Source organism: Scleropages formosus, chromosome 2 (genome assembly GCF_900964775.1).
Source record: "Scleropages formosus chromosome 2, fSclFor1.1, whole genome shotgun sequence".
Lineage (NCBI taxonomy): Eukaryota > Metazoa > Chordata > Actinopteri > Osteoglossiformes > Osteoglossidae > Scleropages > Scleropages formosus.
In genome coordinates, this window is record NC_041807.1 from 18,149,041 (window position 1) to 18,168,882 (window position 19,842).

At 43.1% G+C, this 19,842-nt stretch overlaps 1 protein-coding gene across 1 annotated transcript in view; it reads left to right on the forward strand.

The window, feature by feature from the left end:
* Positions 1-386: 386 nt before the first annotated feature.
* LOC108931415 (protein O-mannosyl-transferase TMTC2-like) overlaps positions 387-19,842 on the forward strand; it is an 80,915-nt gene continuing 61,459 nt past the window's right edge. The window contains exon 1 of the mRNA XM_018747168.2: positions 387-860. Within this exon, the coding sequence (XP_018602684.2) occupies positions 778-860 (83 nt within the window). The 5' untranslated portion in view covers positions 387-777. The remainder of the gene's footprint in view (positions 861-19,842) is intronic.

Sequence of the window (19,842 nt, forward strand, 5' to 3'; positions counted from 1 at the left end):
TGTCGGCACATTAGCGCGGAGCCTCAGGCACATTGCGGGGATTAGGGTCAGATTAATGCGGGATTGTACCAAATCCACGGATTGCAGCGCCAGGCTTTGTCCATAATGTGACTTTACAAGTGCAGTGTGTGTGTGTACGTACACACGCTTCCAAATTTAAACTAAAGAAGCTGTCACTCCCTGAACCGTTCGCATTTAAGCAGGCGGCGCCGTTCCGACGCAGTTTAAATCGCTGTCGCAAGCATCACGCACAGTACTAAGGACGGTTACAATTTATACGATTCTGCACTGACAACTACATGCGCTTTCTCGAGGTCTGCGACCTGCCGGCGTGCCGCGCGCCAGTGGTATTCCTTACCGAGAATTCGGCCGCGCGAGGCTGGGAGGCGGGGCTCTCCGCGCATGCGCGCCGGGCGGTGGAGCCGCACGCGGCTCGAGCCCTGCGGTTTATCCGCTGGATGCGCAGCGTTAGCTGCACACACACATACACACACACAGCGAGCGGAGGAGTGCCGTAAACACTCCTCGTTCCGCCGCGTTTCCGTGCGCTCGGCGCGGGCTCTACTAGCTGAAGATGGGTTAGAGAGGCGCAGGAGGAGGACGAGCATGCCGGGATTTACAGTGTTCAGCCCCGTCGCGAGGACGGGGAATCGGACTCGCTGCTTTTGACAGCGGCTGAGGGATAAAATAGAGAGGGGGAACTGCGCGATCGGCCCTTTCTTTCTTTGTGTTTTGTAAATTTGTTTGTTTGCTTTTGTTTGTTTGCGGTTTTGAGAGATGATCGCAGAGCTGGTGTCCGGCGCCGTGGCTCTGCTCCTCCATCTCAACACGCTGGGCGCCGATTTCTGCTACGATGACAGGTAGGATTCCCACGCGTGTCGCCGTCCACACCTTTTGTTCGCATGCCCGCTGCCGGCGCACCCCGCGCCACCGACCCGTCCACATCTCTCTCCACGTGCGGCGCGTCTTCCTTCCTCGGACGCGCTCATCTCCGTCTCCTCGCGCATCGACCGTCACGAGGAAAGTTGTCCGAGGAGCTGCGCGGGACTCCTGTCACCTCTCGCGCTGCGGGTGGTCCCCGTGGCATCGCGCGCGCGCGCGGGCGTCTCTCCAGAGCACCGTCCGCGTGACCCGTCGCTGTCGCACGTGCACTTTCGCCGATTTTTCGCCTCTTTTCGCAGGTGGAATGAATAAACAGAAAAAAAACGGCTATCGGAGCGAGACAATTTAAAGAGGTTTTTTTTTTTTTTTCCCCCCGCGCTGTGCTTTAGCCTAGGATCCGGAGGAGATGAGGACATCGTTTTCACGGTTCCTCGCCAGTGGAACATTTCTTCGAAACGCGTCTGTGTTCAGTTTGCATTTTTTCCTGAGCTAACACGACCTGTCGGTGTAAAGATTTACTGGAAAGTCGATTTTTTTTTTTTTTGTACAAGCGTTATAATACTGAATCAGATCAGAATGCATGCAGAGCAGGTGATATTGTGCACAAAAGCCGTATTCGATGTGAGTTTAAAAAGACAAAAATCACAAAAAAACACCATTCTCCATCTAATAAATGCTAATTAACGCGCATTTTCCCTTAACATCCGATGAGTCTATAATATTTATTATATATAATATGTGTATATAGATATTGATATCAAAGAGGACGGATCCGTAAGTCATCAGCCAATCAGTAAGCGCTTCCTGTGAATAAAAAGTATAAATTGACCTGCACACATTCAGCTGTACATTTCTGTTGACTTTTCCCTGCAGTGGGCGGATGAGGAGCAGATCCTGGATCATTGTATATTGTTCTTAAAAAGAACAAATATTAACAGGAAAAAACGTTGATTTCCATATTGTGTTTATATAGACACATAGATCTATAACGCTTTGCTTGATTACTGTTGGTAGATGACATTTTAATTGATTTCTACAGTGGTTAACTTCTTTATCTTTACCAACATTTTTAATGGCTATTTGGTAAATAAATATTTGGCTTCATAAACCATAAAATAATGTTATTGGTTTTTGTAGCCATTAAGAGTACACTATATTGTTCCATATATACATGAAATATTGTATTTTTCTATAAAATATTGTGTATTCTGTAACATGGATGAACCTGGAAAAATGCCATGTAAATGTCATACACGTAAGTTTAAAGGTATAAATAACTTGAACAGTCATTTATGACTCCAAAAATGTGTTAATTCTGTACTGACTTGCAAAAAATGTAAACACTTTACTTTTGATGGCTGTCGATAAATTGGATATTTTGGGGAAACGGTGTAAAACAGAGGTACGGCTGGACTGGATTCTGCGTTCTTAGGTATCAAAGAGCAGTCCTCATCATTTGATTTGCTTGAAGAATAGCAGGTGGGGTAGCGGTTAAGGAGCCACATAATGCTGTGAAGAACCTGTCTCTGTCCACTCTTTTTCACTCTGTGTTAAGGTATTTTTATATGTAAAGAGACGCCTAGGGTAGCAGTGACAGAGGTAGATACTATGGCCTTGCTCCCGAAATATCTGGAGTACGTAGAAAGCCTTCAGTAATGCCACTGAACAGTGAAAAATATTCCCCCCCGATTTTAACCTTTAAGTTATCTGATTTATAAAACTCTCCTGTTGGATTAATCCCATTAAACCAAAAAAAAGAGTTAGAAAATCAAAAATATTTAATGGGAATTTAAAGCACAATTGAGTGCTTCTTTATAATTGACATCATTATGCAGCTTTAAATTTAGAAATTTTAAAATACACTGAAATATACAAATATAAAATGAAATATTTAGTGCATTTCACAAATTTTTCATGTGGTGCCTTGACACCCCAACTGCGGCTGTTGCAGCGCAGTTGCCGAGATGATCTGAAGATGCGTCATTCTCCCAGTGTATCGAAGACATGTATAATAATTGAGACTCTATGAACCGGTATGGGTTGATGCACTTTTTGCAGTGTTTTTAGTAGGAAGACTTGTTCAGGCCTGTAATTAGCAGGAGAAGTTTGAGTTCAGAAGGAGTTGCATTTCCTCAAGGGTGGAAAAAGTGAGCCTCAGGGGAGAAGACGTGTCAAAGGAGCCCCGTCCGTCGTGTTCGAGCGTTCAAGCTTGTTAAATTTGCATTGAAAAAGAGCAGATGTGACACTAAGCAGGGAAAGAAAAATGCTTGTATTTTTGTTGGATCGCTGATGCCGTACCCTGTTTTAAAACATGTCTCAATGTCATGACACTGATGACAGTTATGCTGCAGTAACACCAGCTGACAACTGGAAAAGTCATATGGAAAAAAGTAACGTACATTAAAATATACTGTATTTTGGAAAATGCCTCGACGCTGTATTGCGTGTACTAGAGAAATATAGAATAGTCGCTATTGCAAATATTTTAACACTCGGGCTTTCCTTTAAAACTTCACTAAGTGCGAATGGTCTGCGTTCAAATTACATCAAATTTATCAAATTGTCCAGCTTTCCTAATGCGGTGCAGGTTCACGGCAGTCGGTGTGAACCATAAGGGCATGCAAATCTTATCAGGATTAAAAAAGCGAGCCCCAGCACATTGGAATTATCGAAATGTATGGTCAGCGTTAGGGCTGCATCGTGAAAGTGCATGAAGGGATCGCAGCTTGTTCCAATTTGGACCGACGTTCTGCGCTCTTCTGTCTTTGCATCTCAAATTGAAGTCAAACTGCACTGTTGGTGTATTTGTGTCTATGCTACTGCTGCTCTGCGGTAAATAAGTGCCTTCAGATGTTTGCGTAACTCCTCCGTCTGTAACTAACTAACCTCGTTTCGGCATATCCCTGGGTTTGTGTGTGTCCTTTAAATGTGTGTGTATTAGTGTGAGTGGGCTGTGCATTGTCTATCCAGAGAGCTTTTTTGACTGACATTACCTTTTCTGATAGGGGGTGTAATTTGTTTATTATTTTTTATGATGCTTTCATAATTTGCAGCGAAAGCCTAAAATGCCACTGTGGGGAATATCTAACCCGGGTTTGCGTTACCTTTTTGCAGATTTCTTAGGGACGGGGATTTGTTTGGCTGTTCTGGACCGCGGCCTTATTTCCGCCTGCTTTAGTGAAACATTTGGCGGTTTATCGATCTCACGATTGAATATAATGCTGACCCTACCCTACAGATGTGAGGCACCCTCATCTGTCACGCTACTGAGAGCCACTTTGATATGCGGGAAAGCGCAGCTCCATCTGCACTCCTCCAGTGTGATGTTAAACATCTCCTGGAACAACAAGCCTATCAAGTGTCAATCTGGGGCGCATGACTGCTGTCCTTCCATCACCACACCTGTTTATATGACCCCTTTGACTTGTTGATCTGTCAGCAGTCCTGGCGCAAATATGAAGATGTGCTTTCCACTGCGTAATTTTTCTGAATAATCCACTAGAATTTGCCAAAATTAGGACCTATGAATTGTCATGAATAATTTACTACGAAGAGAAATGCCTTCAAAAATAAAATGTGTGCTCAGGATGGAATATTTTAAAGAGATTAAGTTCAGCACTGGGGACAGTAATTTAGAGACGTTTTCATTGTGCTCCGAGTGAATCGGAACCGGTGTGCGTAGGAAGAGGCTGACTGTAGACACACGTTTGTGTAAATTACACTGAGTCCAGGGAATTTTCCTGACTTTAGCAAACATGGCCTTTTCTGCATATAGCAATTTTAATCTTCAGACTTAAATATCAGACTTTAAATCTTGTGACTTAAACCCTTAAATCTCGCAGATGGATCTTGCCCTTTAATTTGCCAAATGTCTGCCTTTGTAGAAATCAGAAGGAGATTAATCACTGTGGCTTCTGGTCCAGCCTTTAGTCTCACAGCCTGATTTAGACTTTAATGTGATTGTGCAGGAGAAAATCAGACATATAAAGCACCACCAGTAGGTTTGTGTGGAAAAGCAAATGTAATTATGAATATCTTCTGGGATATCTCTTTAATTTAATGGTCATGATATCTATATAGTGTGGTAAATAACCACTAATGCAAACAAATTATCAATAAGAAATTGCACTTCGTGACACTTTTTTCCTATTTGTTTTTCTATCCTTGAGTCTGACAGCAGTGATTCCAGATTTTTCTCATAGACTAGACAGTCAAAAAGAAATTGCTCATCGCTGAAGACAATTGGCTTGGATGTCCTACTACCCCAAAGATGATTTTCATGCGGGTCAATGATCAGTTTTGACTGCATCCTGATTTTTTTTTTCCCCTCATTTCTCCCAGTTTCAGATGCTTTGTACGCACCCGGGTCGTGTCCATTGATTATGAATAATCGGATCATGTAGCAAAGATGATGTGTGTCACTATGTTGCATGGCTGCATTATTAGATGGAGCAAAGTGAATTTTGGGGGCTTTACGACGGCCAGTTTATCTGCAGACCTCGATTAGGGCCTCCTGATGTATAATTGACCTTTACTTTGCAGTAAGTGTCATCACATCGCGAGACTCTGCCTCAAGGCCTCGCGGGGCATCTGTCTGAAGAGGGCTGCTGTAAATAGACAGTGGGTTTCCTGCCCGATGTGCTTGGGTTGATGTGCCCCCGTGCGTGTGACCCACCCACTGGAAAGCGAAAGCCCCGGGTGTGCGGTGCGCTCGGAGTCAGGGGCGGCCTTGCGGTGTCTGGGTGCCCTGTTTGAGACTCCCATCCTGCCCTGTAATTACCCTTGTGGGAAGATGTACTGCAGGCTCTCTGCAGGCATGTAAGTGGTTCGCTCCTTGAGGCTGAACCTGATGGCCATTTTTCTTTTTTTTCCCCCTTTTGTCCAAATCACTCTGTATCATTCTGTATACATCAGCAGAGCTTTAAATATCTCTGTGTGCTGACAAATACTGGCAGCTCTATTACTGAGGTTTTTATTTGATATATGTTTTTAAATTTTTTATCACAACAACGGCAACACTGGGTCAGAGTGAAATACAGAGACGAAGGTAACAGCACAGAGTAGTATTAGAAACAGTTGCCAGCATGAAAATTCATCAATAAAATCCGCCCATGAATGAAGGGGAATACAATTCTACACCACACCTGCAAAAAAATGAATGAATGAATGAATAAGTAAATAAATAAAAAACTGACACAGGACTTTGAAAGATTTCAATGGAATTATGAACACACTGATTTTTCACTGCATATACTACTTCAATGTATTAAACTCCTCCAAGCTATAATTATATTAATATCCCAAGTGGTAGTTTTAGTTTTAAAACACTCGTGATTAACTTCAAGTACGAAGTAGGAATACATATAGGAAGTAGTTATCATCAGTGTTCTTTGCCACGGGAACATGACTAAAGGTTGATGCAGTTGACGTGCTCATTGTCAGCTGAATTTGAGTACTGCTTTTAAGGCCAGTGTCAGCGGTGGCATCGCACGGTATGCCTCCCTTGACTTTGGAATCTGACTCATATCTAAAACGCTGTGCCTTTGTTCGTTTACATCCTAACTGCAGGCCTCAGAGATCTGTATGTTTCCACCCACATGGTCCCACTTGACAGACGATGCTCCCCGTCTCTTTAGCTACACTTCGCATGAGATACGGGCGCCCCCCAATTGTATGTTATTTTCGCGCCGCAGAAGTACGATAGCGGAGGCGGAGGAGAAGCTCGCCTGCTACTAAAAATACTATTAATGAGAGGTTCTCATACGTGGTTCGCCGAGGCACTCCATCTACCGCAGGCCCCAGATTAGCTGGAGGCGCTTCAGTCCCAGACGCGGTCGGTTCATCTCTCGGTCACACTGGATGTTGAAGCAGAAGTAGTGCGCCGTTTTTCTTCCCTTTAAGATCACCTTCATCCCCGGAGAACGAGAAGGTTTGTATGAACTGGTGCTCCACCACCCATCTGTACTTGTCAGCTTTTATTTCCAATCATCCTTTGCTGCATTTGGCTGCTTTTTTATGATATCGTATACGCTGTAAGATTTTAGCCGTGATTACAGTGGGACCTGCTTAAGAACTGCTCTAGCGATACAATGAGTGCCCGCGTATTTTTCTGACCGACCGTGTTTGATCCTAATCCATTCTGACTGACTGCACCACACAGCAGAGTTAAGATTCAGGGTATATATCCAGAAGGGAGCACAGCTGTAAGCAGGCCTGGGGTTATTCTAGTTGCTAAGTCTTCTGAGTCATTAAATTCCTCCAAGTACATATTAGCTCCATGCTTTGCAAGTTGAATGAAGTACGTTAAGAAGCGGACTTCTTGAGCTGTTGTATATGAGATCTGCTTATAGGGATGACAAAATGACATTCCAGCCATGTGCAAGTGTTCTTGGGTATCGTAATTATGCAGATTTCAAAGAGTTGGAACCGTAGAAGAGAAATTCCGCATTGTCTCACGTTATTATTAAACACCTTTGAAGTGCTTGTATACGTATCACTGCGAACTATGGATTTTTCATGTTAAAACGTAGCAGACGTCAAGATAGCTACAACTTACTGTATTCCAGATGGCGTCTAGACAAAAGTTCTAGGTTGGGGAAAATACCTTTTTTTTTTTTTTTTGCCCACTTCCATCATCCCCACAGAAGGCGGCATAAACCTCAGGAAGTCCTGTTCACGGGACCAGTTAGAAAACTCCTGGGAGATCCTGCCCTCAAAGGCTCTGGTTTCAAGGAGAAGGAAACGCAATATGTCCACCAGCACTGGAAGGGAGGTGCTGTGAACGCCGTGGAAGTGACTGCATAAATTGGTGGGGTTTACTTCACTGTGCCTTCAGTGTGGAGAACCTTTATGGGAATGGAAGGCAGTGTGCATTGCTTGAGATGACTCACCTTCTGCTATTCACCATTCCACTTCCCTCCATGCTGTTAATTAAAACCAACAGATTACCGCTCTGCATTCATCCTCAAGTGCGTGTTTTTAATACGTAATCACCTGTGAAGCGGATAAGATTACTGAATTACTCTACTGCTGCCACAGATCCAGCATATGGTTGTCATGGGGTTTCAGCCTCTACCATGGCAGTGCCATTTGACGTGACACGGAGCCTTCATCTGCAAATAACAAATGAGCCTTCACTGAGCTCAGAAGTGATCCGAGCTGTCTTAAGTGGTGACGTGATGTCATTGCTGCTGTGGTCTCTCCAAATACTTTGAAACTGTGCCTCAAAGGATCGGGTGTAACGATTTAACATGCTAGTCTGGAGATGTTTTATTCCATTTTGGTAAACCAGTAATGGCTCTAGACAAGGTGCCTGATTTAGAGGGCTAATAATTGCTGATGGATTTAATCCCATGTCCATTCCTGTATCTCAGCTCTGTTAGCTAATGGGATTAACAGGGTTATGGATGAAGAAATGGAGGGTGAGGGTAGAATACAGCCCTTAGCGGGAACTTTCTTGCCATCAGTTCTGAATAAAAAGGATGGATACTGCATGTCCAATAAGCCAGGCCCTTTGTTCTCCTGACAATCAACGCTGAGATGACGTGTACCAGGACGTTGCCTTTGTCCACCGAGGAGGACTGTGTGGTTCCGCCATTATCCTCAGACCTGCAAAAGGAGCTTTATTCCCTCGCGGATGGAAAAGAAGGCCCTGTCTGTGCGGGCTGTTGGGGGGTGAAGAAAGGGCCGTCTGTGTGTGTGGGGAACAGGGATACAGTGTCAGAATCCATCCAGTGAGCTCTTTGTTTAGCGTGTGTGTGTGATCGTGCAGAAGTGAGCACTCAGAAGGTGGACAGACAGCAAAGTGTAGGGCTCTCTACCATGTGGGCTCGTGATCTCTGAGCTCAACGGTTTGTGGATGGTTCGCCCACCTTCGGTCATATCTATCTGTTAACTCTCCATATGTGCAAAGATAAAATCTATTCAAAACAGGCCATGGTCTTCAGAAGTCACTACGAAGTCACTAAAGTCATTAGTGTTGAAAATAACAACTGCCTTCTCTGGTTCATCGTACTTGACTAGAGGAAATGTTGTGTGTCCCCAGCAGGCGGACTACAGGAAACCTGTCGTAATCTGTCACTTTTTGGCTCCACGGCCATGAACGCTCCCCGAGGTGCTCTTTGCATGTCCCTCAGAGCGTGCGACCTTTTGTGTTTATTAGCAGTCTGCTCATTACTCAAAGCTGGAGGCACTGTCTTGTGCGCCAAAGTGAATATTGACTTCCAGCAGGGTTTTACTCATCAACATTTTGTCAAATTGCTGCTTTAAGAAAAGAGTGAAGTTGAATTTGCTCAAACACTACAAACTTATCCCTTGTTATGTAGTCCTCATTTGTTCCAGAAAATGGACAGAATGTCAAAAAAGGGTAGTGAAATTATTGATTCCATTATTTCTTGTTGGGGCAAAATCAAGTTGGTCCAAGCCCCTCCCAGCTTCACCCTGAAACCACCCAAAATTATTCAAAATATTATAAGGAAAAAACTGTGTAACATATTAAAATATAAGAGAGTGTGGTGGTGTGGCGGGTTCAGCCGGTGTCCGCTGTGTGGCAGGTCTGGGGTTTGAGCCCTGCTTGGGGTGCCTTGCGACGGACTGGCGTCCCGTCCTGGGTGTGTCCCCTTCCCCTTCGGCCTTGCACCCTGCGTTGCCGGGTTATGCTCTGGCTCGCCGCAACCCTGCTTGGGACAAGCTGTTGTTGACGATGGATGGATGGATGGATTAAAATATAATGAAAACAATTAATAATCTTATATATAATACATTTTAATGTAATTTCATGAAAGTTCTGTGATATTGTACCTGGTCTGGCTTAAGGAAGACAACAGCTGTGACTCATTTTTAAATGAATAATCTGAAAATGAAAGCGCAATGGTAGAAGATAGAAAGTTGAAGCAAAAACACTCGAGTATGCAGGCAAAGACTATAGAATGCCAGAACGCAACTGAGAGAATGGGTACACAGTTCCCACAATGCATTGCATCTTGCAGTCTCTCTCACCCGGCTGGGTGGCAGAGTTGTCAAATGTGGTCCGGTTTGTTGTGCCGGACTGAATCTTGCGGACCGGATAAATGAAAATCTTACATTACAGTAAGTGGCATTAATAATCATCAAGTGGATATGTGAGAAGCTGCACACTGGGAGCCAGAACACCAGGATGAGTAAAGTGATCTTTCTGATTGTGGGGAAATTTGAGGGGAAAGAGCAGTTTCCAACTAAAATCGGTGCTGTTGGTGCAATATCTGAACAATATAACAGTCTGTCTTAATGTTCTGTTGCAATGACAAGAATGCGTTTCTGCTTTTTGTCATGAAGTCAAGGTAACATGCTGTCCTGAGTAGAGAATAGCTTGCGTGTAATTTATACAGTCTATAATATTAAAGAGAAATTCCTGTGAATCTGGATGAGAGAAAGTGTTTTCCCAGTATTCTCATATCTCTTATAAGTCTGTCTTTGGCCTTCTGTTTACAAACGTTTAGCGCACAAAGAGATGCACATCATCCAGTGAAAATTGTGCAGGCCTGTCGTGTTTAATACATTTCAGAAATTTGCTTTTGACTTTTCATATTTCTTATGGGAGAAGCTCTCAGGTGTCTCTCTTATGCTTACAAGCATTTTCAACAATGTTGAGTAAATAAACTGCGTAAAAAGTTTACTAAACTTCTGGGCTCTCTTCATTATGTACACATTTCAGGCATCCCTCTCAAGTTGTGTTTATTCATATTCTCTTCGCATGCAGAATTTGGCATTGATTTTAGGTGTTTGGTAAACTGTAAAACCAACTCATTTTAACGTTGCGTGGGAGTCGGGTTTATATTTGTAGTCTGAAGGAGTTCGGCTGCCCAAAGTGCTGCACAGATGAGAGATGTCCAGACAGACTCGGTACACAATGAAATAAATATAGATGTGTCATTCGGGGGGTGTTTATGAAGCAGCGTGTGAACCGGGTGGTCTCGATAGCCTACTTATTGATGAATAAAATGGAATTTCCATGTTGGCTGTCAGACCTCGCAGGGAACGAAAGCCCTGGAGAAAACACTTACGAAACAATGTTCCATTCACTGTGAATCTGTAACTTGCTTGATAACGCTTGGTTTTCTCAAGTCACATTCAACAGTAGTGTCCTACAGTAGCGTGACTCATCTTCTGAAGAAGCAGTGTGTTGTCTGTCATATAGGTCCTTGCTGGAGGCGGCCTTTCTGCGATGACTGAATCAGGTGTTCTTTCTGAGAGTCTCCGGGTAATGACCGTTCAGCGTTCTCCTGCCGAAGAGTATTGAATGCAGACACTCCTCTCGCTGATGGGCCATGTGATGATTAGACAGTCACATTTTGATGAGATTGGAGATGCCATCTAGATTGCGTGATCTGTGACAAGTTGGAAGTCCTGTCCTTTTTCATCACTTGGTGTGAAGCCTCCTTTCCTGCAGTTCAACTATATTTGTACTGCCACTTTGTGTTAGCAGCCACTTGAAAGAGTTTTTAAAATGTTTTCCTAGCTGTTGGAATTTATTGTCTTATGATTTTTATAATTTTGCTTTTTGGAAGAGAGTTCTGTCACGCATCTTACTCAGGATGGTGAGCTAGAGAGTTCTCTCTTGCAGGTGCGTGTCGCTCAGTTTGAAAGTACCTGCTGTGATTCTGACTGGATGTTCTATATGGTTGTGTGTGAGAAAATAATTGAAAGTTTATGAGCTACTTGTTAATAGGAATGAGATGGTCTTTCTTGACTTTTGGACTCCTTCAACAAAGCCCATCATCATCATTTATGATTTTCAGACAGCTGGGGCAGAGAAGGTGACCTTGGACAGATATCAGTTTTGTGAAATGAATGCGAATGATTGTGAATAAGGGTCACCTGTCTATGGCCAGCTGGGACAAACCATTATCAGTCTCAGAAATCTGGAGTGACAAAAACCGAATTTACATTTAAATTTAAATTCATTCATTTAGCAGACTCTTTTGTCCAAAGTGACTTATATCTCAGTAAAAGTACAATTTATGCATTACATTAAGACATAGCTGCAGATATGAAAGTCTCAAGAAACCTAGTTTGTTACCTACCACTTGCTGCACGGAGGTTCATCGTTCGATTAGGTGCATAACACACAGGATAGACAAGTCCTGATATCCTCCCACCAATTTTTTTTTTTTTTTTTTTTTTTTTAGTATTGTAAGATATACAAACAAGCAAATACAATGCCAGAGTAGTGGCTGAATAAAGGCTATAAGAAAGTTACCAATACCATAAACACAAAACATACCCAGCAGGATCTTATGAAAGATTGACTACATTCACTGAATGCCAGTATATTGTGGACTTTTAAGGCACGCATGAAGACTATGTCTCAGTAAAGAGAAAACACTGTGTCCATTTATGTGGGCACATAATAATCTATCTAGAATACAGAAAAGATGTGTCTACAGATCACATTTAATGCTTCACATTATACTGTACTACAGATGCTTTCTTTAAAGCTGAAATGAACCTTAATGAGTCATAAATGTTTATAACTGTGATGGTGGGTGTAAAGAGCAGAAACACGGGAATATGCTATCATTCATCCACAAGGACTCTATTAAAAGTGTTCAGTTATAAGTATGATGTCTGTATGATTGATATTCTATGAATGAGCTTAATTTTGTGCAGGTCCCATGAATGTGGTGGGGTATGCTGAGTGGTACCGTGGGTACAGAAGGATATTTCCAGTTACGAGCAGACATTTCACAGCACACCGGACTCTGAAAGTGCTGACTCTTTTACATAAAGCCCCAGTGATGGATGGGAAAGGAAGTCCAGTTAGGGCATTGTTGAGCTGAGGTCAAGTTTATATTTCCCAAGTCCTCCCTGGAAAGGGACAAAGGAACTTCCATTGCTAAAGGGGGGCAATTTGTTGAACTGTTTCTCAGATATCAATCCCAGTTGTACCATTATGTTTTCACATTTTTTTTCTGATCCCTTAAGTGAAAAATTCCTCCGTACTTCCAGAACTGGTCTGAATGCCAGACAAAAAGGCCAGAGCGTTGTGTTTAAAATTTAACTCATTTAAAAAACTGCAATGCAAGGAGATGCTTACATAGTACAAATCCTGTGAATGAGCTGGTGGGTTATTCCCTTGGCACAGTTTCAGGCAATGGTGTTGCATTTAATGAGTATCTCCTTGTGAATGAAGAAGTCATGCCAAAGAGCAGTGCAGGCGTAGATGGAGCTGTGCTGCTTGTTGAATGGAGGGCTTCACTTCGATGGGCTCAGCTGTGTTGGTGCTCAGGCCAGAGGGACGGCTGAGATTGGGGCTCTGATGGGGAGCCAGGCAGGGTCTGTCCTAGAAAGACCCAGAAAAATGCTACTAATTAGCGTTGGACGTTGTGCGCAGAAGTCCGTCTGATGTAAGAGAGACTGATCCTCAGCGTTGCATGGAAGAGGAACATTAAAGCTGGAAGCCAACGGTGGCTTGGTTTAAAATGCACCATCTGGAAATTACTTGCCCGGAATTTAACATTCATCAACGGAAACAGTTCATTCTTCATGTTTGACAGTTGTTTTATGAAATGCTTTGTCTAAAACATTTGGCTGTTTTTACAAAGCATGAGAAGTAAAATTGGATGTAAAACATTCACCTTTTGTGATGTACACACTTACACCTATTTTGGATGATTAACCACCCACTAATTTACTTTGCAGCTCTTTGAGCTTTATTTTCCTGTGTTACATGACACTGAAGTGTGTGCAAAGAGTCATTGTTTCCTTCTTATAAAATAGTGACAAATAGTACACTCATCTCACTGTTACTCTGTATCCCAATATCATTGATTAGTGTAGATTTTCGTTTATCCAGTCTGCAACGTGGCCCATAACGGAGAACACATTTGAACACTGCGCTAAGCAGCTTTGTGAGAGAGACTGAGATGCACTGCATTGTGGGAAGGGTGTACCCATGCTCTCAGTTGTGGTCTGGCTCTCTCTAGTTCTGCTTCTCTACTTATGTGTTTCTGTTTGCATTGTCTTTTGCACAATTGTGCTTTAACTTTATCATTAAAACTGACATCATACACATTTTTCTTATGTTGACCACAATATTTTTTGCCCTCTGAAATATTTTTCTCATCAATCTATTTTTATAGAGTGCTCTTCTTGACAGGGTGATGCAGAACACTGTTTCCTTAATGGAAGATCAGGAGAGGCACGATCAATAAAACAATCTGATTGAAGCTTTAAGTATTTGCAGATTTCCAGACCTCATGGGATTGTAAGCAGCTTCCACTGTGGATCAAGCAGATGTTTCCTGACTGGGACGTTATTTGAGCAGATTAAGTGTTTAGACCTTGATGGTCTTAAACTCCAGTATTACATGATTTGTGTTGATGCTTAACATAACTTTTAGGGGTGTTATGATACTTTTTTGCAACGTGGAAATTTCTGTTGTTGTTACCCATCTTTGCGGATCCGTCCGCTTTGGTTGCATCATTAACAATGAGTGTTTCTCTTCTCCACAATATTTAATTAGGTATTTTCTTGCATCGGTACCACAAAACGGTGCGCAATTTTAAGTAGAAAGGTTCTTGGTGCTCAGAAGAAAGATGATCAAAACCCATTTGTTTGTCTTGCCGACACTCTCTGTACAGGAGTAGCTTTTTATATCTGGAGCTTTGCAGTTCTCAGACTATAAATATCAGCATTTTATTTCACACCATAGTCATTAGTGTAATTAGTTTAAAGCAGGAAATATAGAAGTAAACAGCATTGCTCCTTGCCAAGTCTCTCCCAGTGTGGGACTCAGAAGCTGTTAATGGAAAGACTCACAACCTGCCAATGGACGTCACAAAGATGCGGAGAGCCTCGCAAGTTGTTTGTAAGCTTTTGTTTTGTTTCATTGCTCATTATGGTGTATTCGCACCGATTCCTTTCTGCAGGCACACTGTAGTCGGGTTACTGTGATTACTGTGTTACACATCTTCTTTCTGTCATGAATTTTCCTCCAGCTGGAAGGTAGCAGGGTTCAGACGTTTATTTTGCACACAGTCTGTCTTGGTGCAAAAGCAAATATTTATCCTCGCTGTCCAGATCTGTTTGGGATGTCAGAGAACGCATGTAATCACGGACCGCTTCAGAGCGATTAAAAAAAGGTCTTATTTACTGTGGAGTGCTTCTGTGAGATATGCACAGCATATAGTAAATAGATAATGAGGGGAAACTTGTTAAGAAGATGTACACCAAACCAGTTTAGTAAGTGGTGATTTGGAATCTAGAGAAGCATTCTATTATTAGGGTGAGCTATGTGTGACCATAATCAACTAATTTCCCTGGTTAAATTGAAGTATATAATCTGTGCATCAGTCTCAACCATCCAGTCTAATAATTAGCCCAAAGGCTTCAAATGAAATGTATTTCATCCATTCTTGGCACAATGTCTCATTATTGTCCCCGGCTGTTGCCTTGCTCTGCCAGACACATTGGAAAGGACATGTCTCGAGATCTCCTAGTTGGAGACTAATGACATTTTGATGGTTGTGGTCATTCGACAGGAGCTGAATATCTGAAGGGGTTCATGTCATTTTTAGAACTCAATGGTCACAGCCACATTTTTGGCTGCTTGGTTTAGATTTTTCCCTAATGTAGAAAGACGCTGTAGGGTAAACCATATAATCTGTAGAGAACAGATACCGGGCAGGAAGGGAATGACAGAAAACAGACCCAAAAACACACTATCTCTATGTGGATGTTCTCCAATCAGCAGCCATGACAAGACCGATGTTTAACTGTGTCCTTCATCTTCTTTTCTGTGTGATTGAAGCTTCGCCTTCACATGCTGCTGAAGGTAAATGAATTCCACCCAGAGTGGATAATTTCTGAAATATGGAGGCTTTCTGTCCCTGCAGTATAAAAACAATGGAATAATTGAGTTGTATATTAATATTGTCTTGTAGACAGATTAACAAGGAGGTGGTCTGTGATAAGTCATCAGTTTGATGTCTGAAGATTACAGAAGTGATCCATTGTGCAATATTTGCAGAGAAGTGAAGATTGTTCAGTTGTGGCTCGTGGAAACACCAGAGAGCTTTGTTTTAGGGTTCTTTACACTGGGGCATATAGACTTGACACGCAGAAGTATGACATGATACCCTTCATGTGTTCGAGATTGTAGTAGGTGTCAAGCTAGGGAATGCATGATGAATCCCCGTCACTGACCATTAATACTATGAGGCTAGAGAACCATGTCAGAGAGGATTTCTGGATTATTGAACCGGGTGTGATGTGTTCTGACATGCTGATGTTATTCAGTTTCTCTTTTTTTGGTCACTACACAAAAACCCCACGTCACAAACAATTTCGCTCAGCAAGGATAGGTTGTGTAAGCAAGCAGTTTATATTCAAAGGGATTATGGAGCAAATTGAGGAAATATTTTATGCAGGCAAATAATTTTTGTCATAGTCCTGCAGAGATAATCCCATAAAGTGTCCAGTTTTCAAGGAGCCATTACTTAACAGTCATTATCATACTGTCAGGCACTTTCTTGATGATGTAAATGCACTTAGCAATTAATTTGTGTCCACGTGTGTGTATATGTCACAACTCGCATCTCGGTGTGCGGTAAATGTTCTACCTCTGGGTTTTTCTTCAACAGTTGGTAAGTGCCAACAATACTTGTTATTGCCAAAGCAAGTGAGGAAAAAGAATCTGTACAGAGCACTTTCAAAAATCCACAGCATTTCACATGTGCCGTTAGCTACATGAACATTACCCTCTTGCCAGAAAGCCAAATTAATCCTTCATGTAGCCTCCCTTCATTCTTGTGGGAACGACTGAACCATCCATCCATCCATCCATCCATCCATCCATCCATCCATCCATCCATCCATTTTCTTGCCTCCTTGTCCGGTGGCAACAGGGAGAGCAGAAAGGCCCAGCTGCCGCTGTCCCCCGCAACTTCCTCCAGCTCAGCCTGGGGGAGCCCCAGCCGTTCCCAGACCAACTGGGAGATATAATCTCTCCAGCAGGTCCTGGACCGACCTTGGGGCCTTGTCCCAGTTGGGTGTGCCTGGTACACCTCCAAAGGGAGGTGCCCAGGAGACATTCTTACTAGATGCCCGACCCACCTCAACTGGCTCCTCTCAATGTGGAGGAGTAGCGGCTCTACTCTGAGTTCCTCTCGGATGTCCGAACTCCTCACCCTATCACATAGAGCGAGTCCTAACACCCATCCGAGAGAACTCATTTCAGCTGCTTGTACCCGCGATCTTATTCTTTCGGTCATCACCCAGATATCATGACCATAGGTGAGGCTAGGGATGTAGATCGACCAGTAAATGGAGAACTTTGCCTTATGGCTCAGCTCCCCCTTCACCACTGCAGTCCAGTACAGCAACCGCATCACTGCTGCCGCTGCTCCCATTCTCCAGCCGATCTCACGTTCCCTTCTCCCCTCACTCGTGAACAAGACCTCAAAATACTTAAACTCCTCCACCTGGGGCAAAAACCTGGGTGTGATGCTTTTCAGGCAGGACTGAACCATTTACATCAAAAAGAGGTATCAATGATACAGGCATGAATGAAGGTGATACATTTGCTTTTACAGATATTAAGTCACAGTCAAGACCTTACAATAGGTTTGTGCATGAATATTATTTTCAGTTCCATAGCAATTCACCATTTTCGTGAGATACAGTAATTAATAAAAGCCAGTTCATTGCAAACTTCCTCAGCAATGAGTTTTCCCATTTATCCCTAACTGAGCATGTGCAACACTAAAACAGGCAATATTTAAGGCCACCAAAACGTCACTTTTGCTTTTTGCCAGAACTAAAAGCAAACAGTGCTGCTGGGTAAGTAACACAGTGAAATGAAACGACATTCATGCTTAACGGAAGCGTGGCTGGGGGAATGGAGTGCGTATGTGTTGAGTGTATGATGTGAAAATATATTGTGTGCACTCACTCAGTTGGCTTAACTGCGGAATGAATGAAAATGATTTTCCCCCCTGACAATAACCTGGGTCAGACCTGTTCTGTCACAGTGTGCTCGCAAGGTGCTCTTTATTTCTCCTCTCACTTTTCAACTTTTTCCTGAATGTTCAAAATTCTCTCGATTGTCCAAAATCCTTTCATCATCCATAGCCAGTTCTACAGTGTCGCGATGGTTCAGAGCCTAATGTGAAATCCTGACCAAGCCAAATAAAATTAAATAATTAGCAAAACTGTACAGTATCCGAGTGACTGTACTTCTGCGATGGTGATGGATGGTGTGATCGTTCTTCCCAGACACCGATGGCTCTGACATACCATATATTACACATGTGGCTCTCAGCTGGTCCTTCCCTTCCTGCTCTGGTGGCCTTGTCAGAAGGAGGGTGAATGGGTTTGGGGATGAACATCAGTTTGTACACAGGGGCGACCACGTGTCCGCTGTCCACCGAACCACTGTTACTGATATGCCAGGTATTTCGTGGAGAAATTATCCTCACCTCACCCCGGCCCAGGCTCAGCAAGCCGGCCGACTCGGCGCGTGTGCTGTGCGCTGTGCGCTGCCTTCAGTTAACCCCGGCTGCGTGACTTGCATTACGGGTACGGCTCCTAATCTCCCGGAATGCACTCGGTGAGAATCCCCACTCCCTCCCTGGGCAGTTTCATTATTCAGAGGTGGTGCAGACGCCCCAGCTGGTATTTACTGGCACTGACTGCTCGATTAGGGTTGCAGACGCAGAAATGTCAGCTGTTACGGCAAAGGGAGTACGATATGTGGTGGCCTGCTTGGACCCTGCAAAATGAACCCGGTGCTCTGTGTACTAATAGCACGAGTCTTTCGGTGTCCTTTCTGGTTTACCATTCGCTGCAGGGAATACAGCGTAATTCAAACCAGTTTAAAATCAACTGAGAGCTTCTTGTTTCACTTTGTTGTTTCCTGAATGTTCCAGTGTCCAGCTGTATAACTGTATAACAGCTAAAGTGTTCGTTGTTTCTCTTACTTTGGAGGCAAAGCATCTGGTAAGCAGATGAATAATAATGAAAAATCCTCTCCTAGTTGTTCCCTTTTCTCTTGATATGAAAATGATTTTACTAAGTAAACGCAGCAGAATTTTTCGATTTTTCCAAGAATCTGATATTCTGTTCTCTTTTGCAACTTGCTTATTTACTGTCGCATCAAAGTAGGTGATTTATTTACATTTGCATTTTTTTATTTAGCAGACGCTTTTTTCCAGAGCGACTTCCAATGAACTCTGTGTAGTGTTATAAGCCCACACACCTTATTCACCGCAGTGACTTACACTGCTGGATACACTACTTGCAATGGGCCACTCATCCATACATCAGTGGAACACGCTCTCTCTGTCACAGTATGTCTTTGGACTGTGGGAGGAAACCAGAGCACCCAAAGACTTTGCTAGATACACTACTTGCAATGGGCCACTCATCCATACATCAGTGGAACACACTCTCTCTGTCACAGTATGTCTTTGGACTGTGGGAGGAAACCAGAGCACCCAAAGACTTTGCTAGATACACTACTTGCAATGGGCCACTCATCCATACATCAGCGGAACACACTCTCTCTGTCACAGTATGTCTTTGGACTGTGGGAGGAAACCAGAGCACCCAAAGACTTTGCTAGATACACTACTTGCAATGGGCCACTCATCCATACATCAGCGGAACACACGCTCTCTTTGTCACTCACACACATTTACACAGAATCCTGTACCTGTTAAGTGTGCAAGATGCAAGGTAGAAAAATGAAAGCAGAAGTTCAAATGCAGCTTGCGTAACAAAAACTTTATTTGCTTTATTTATGTAAAATATTTAGCTTAGTATGCTTCTTAGCATCCTCCTTTTCAGAAAAACTACTGTAACTGGCTGGCAGTGAAAGCCCTCTGCGAGTGGTTTACTGCTTCTTAAGATCATACAGCACAACCACATCTTGGATATTGAAAGAATGTTTCCACCGTGTATAGTTTGTATATCATGCATCAG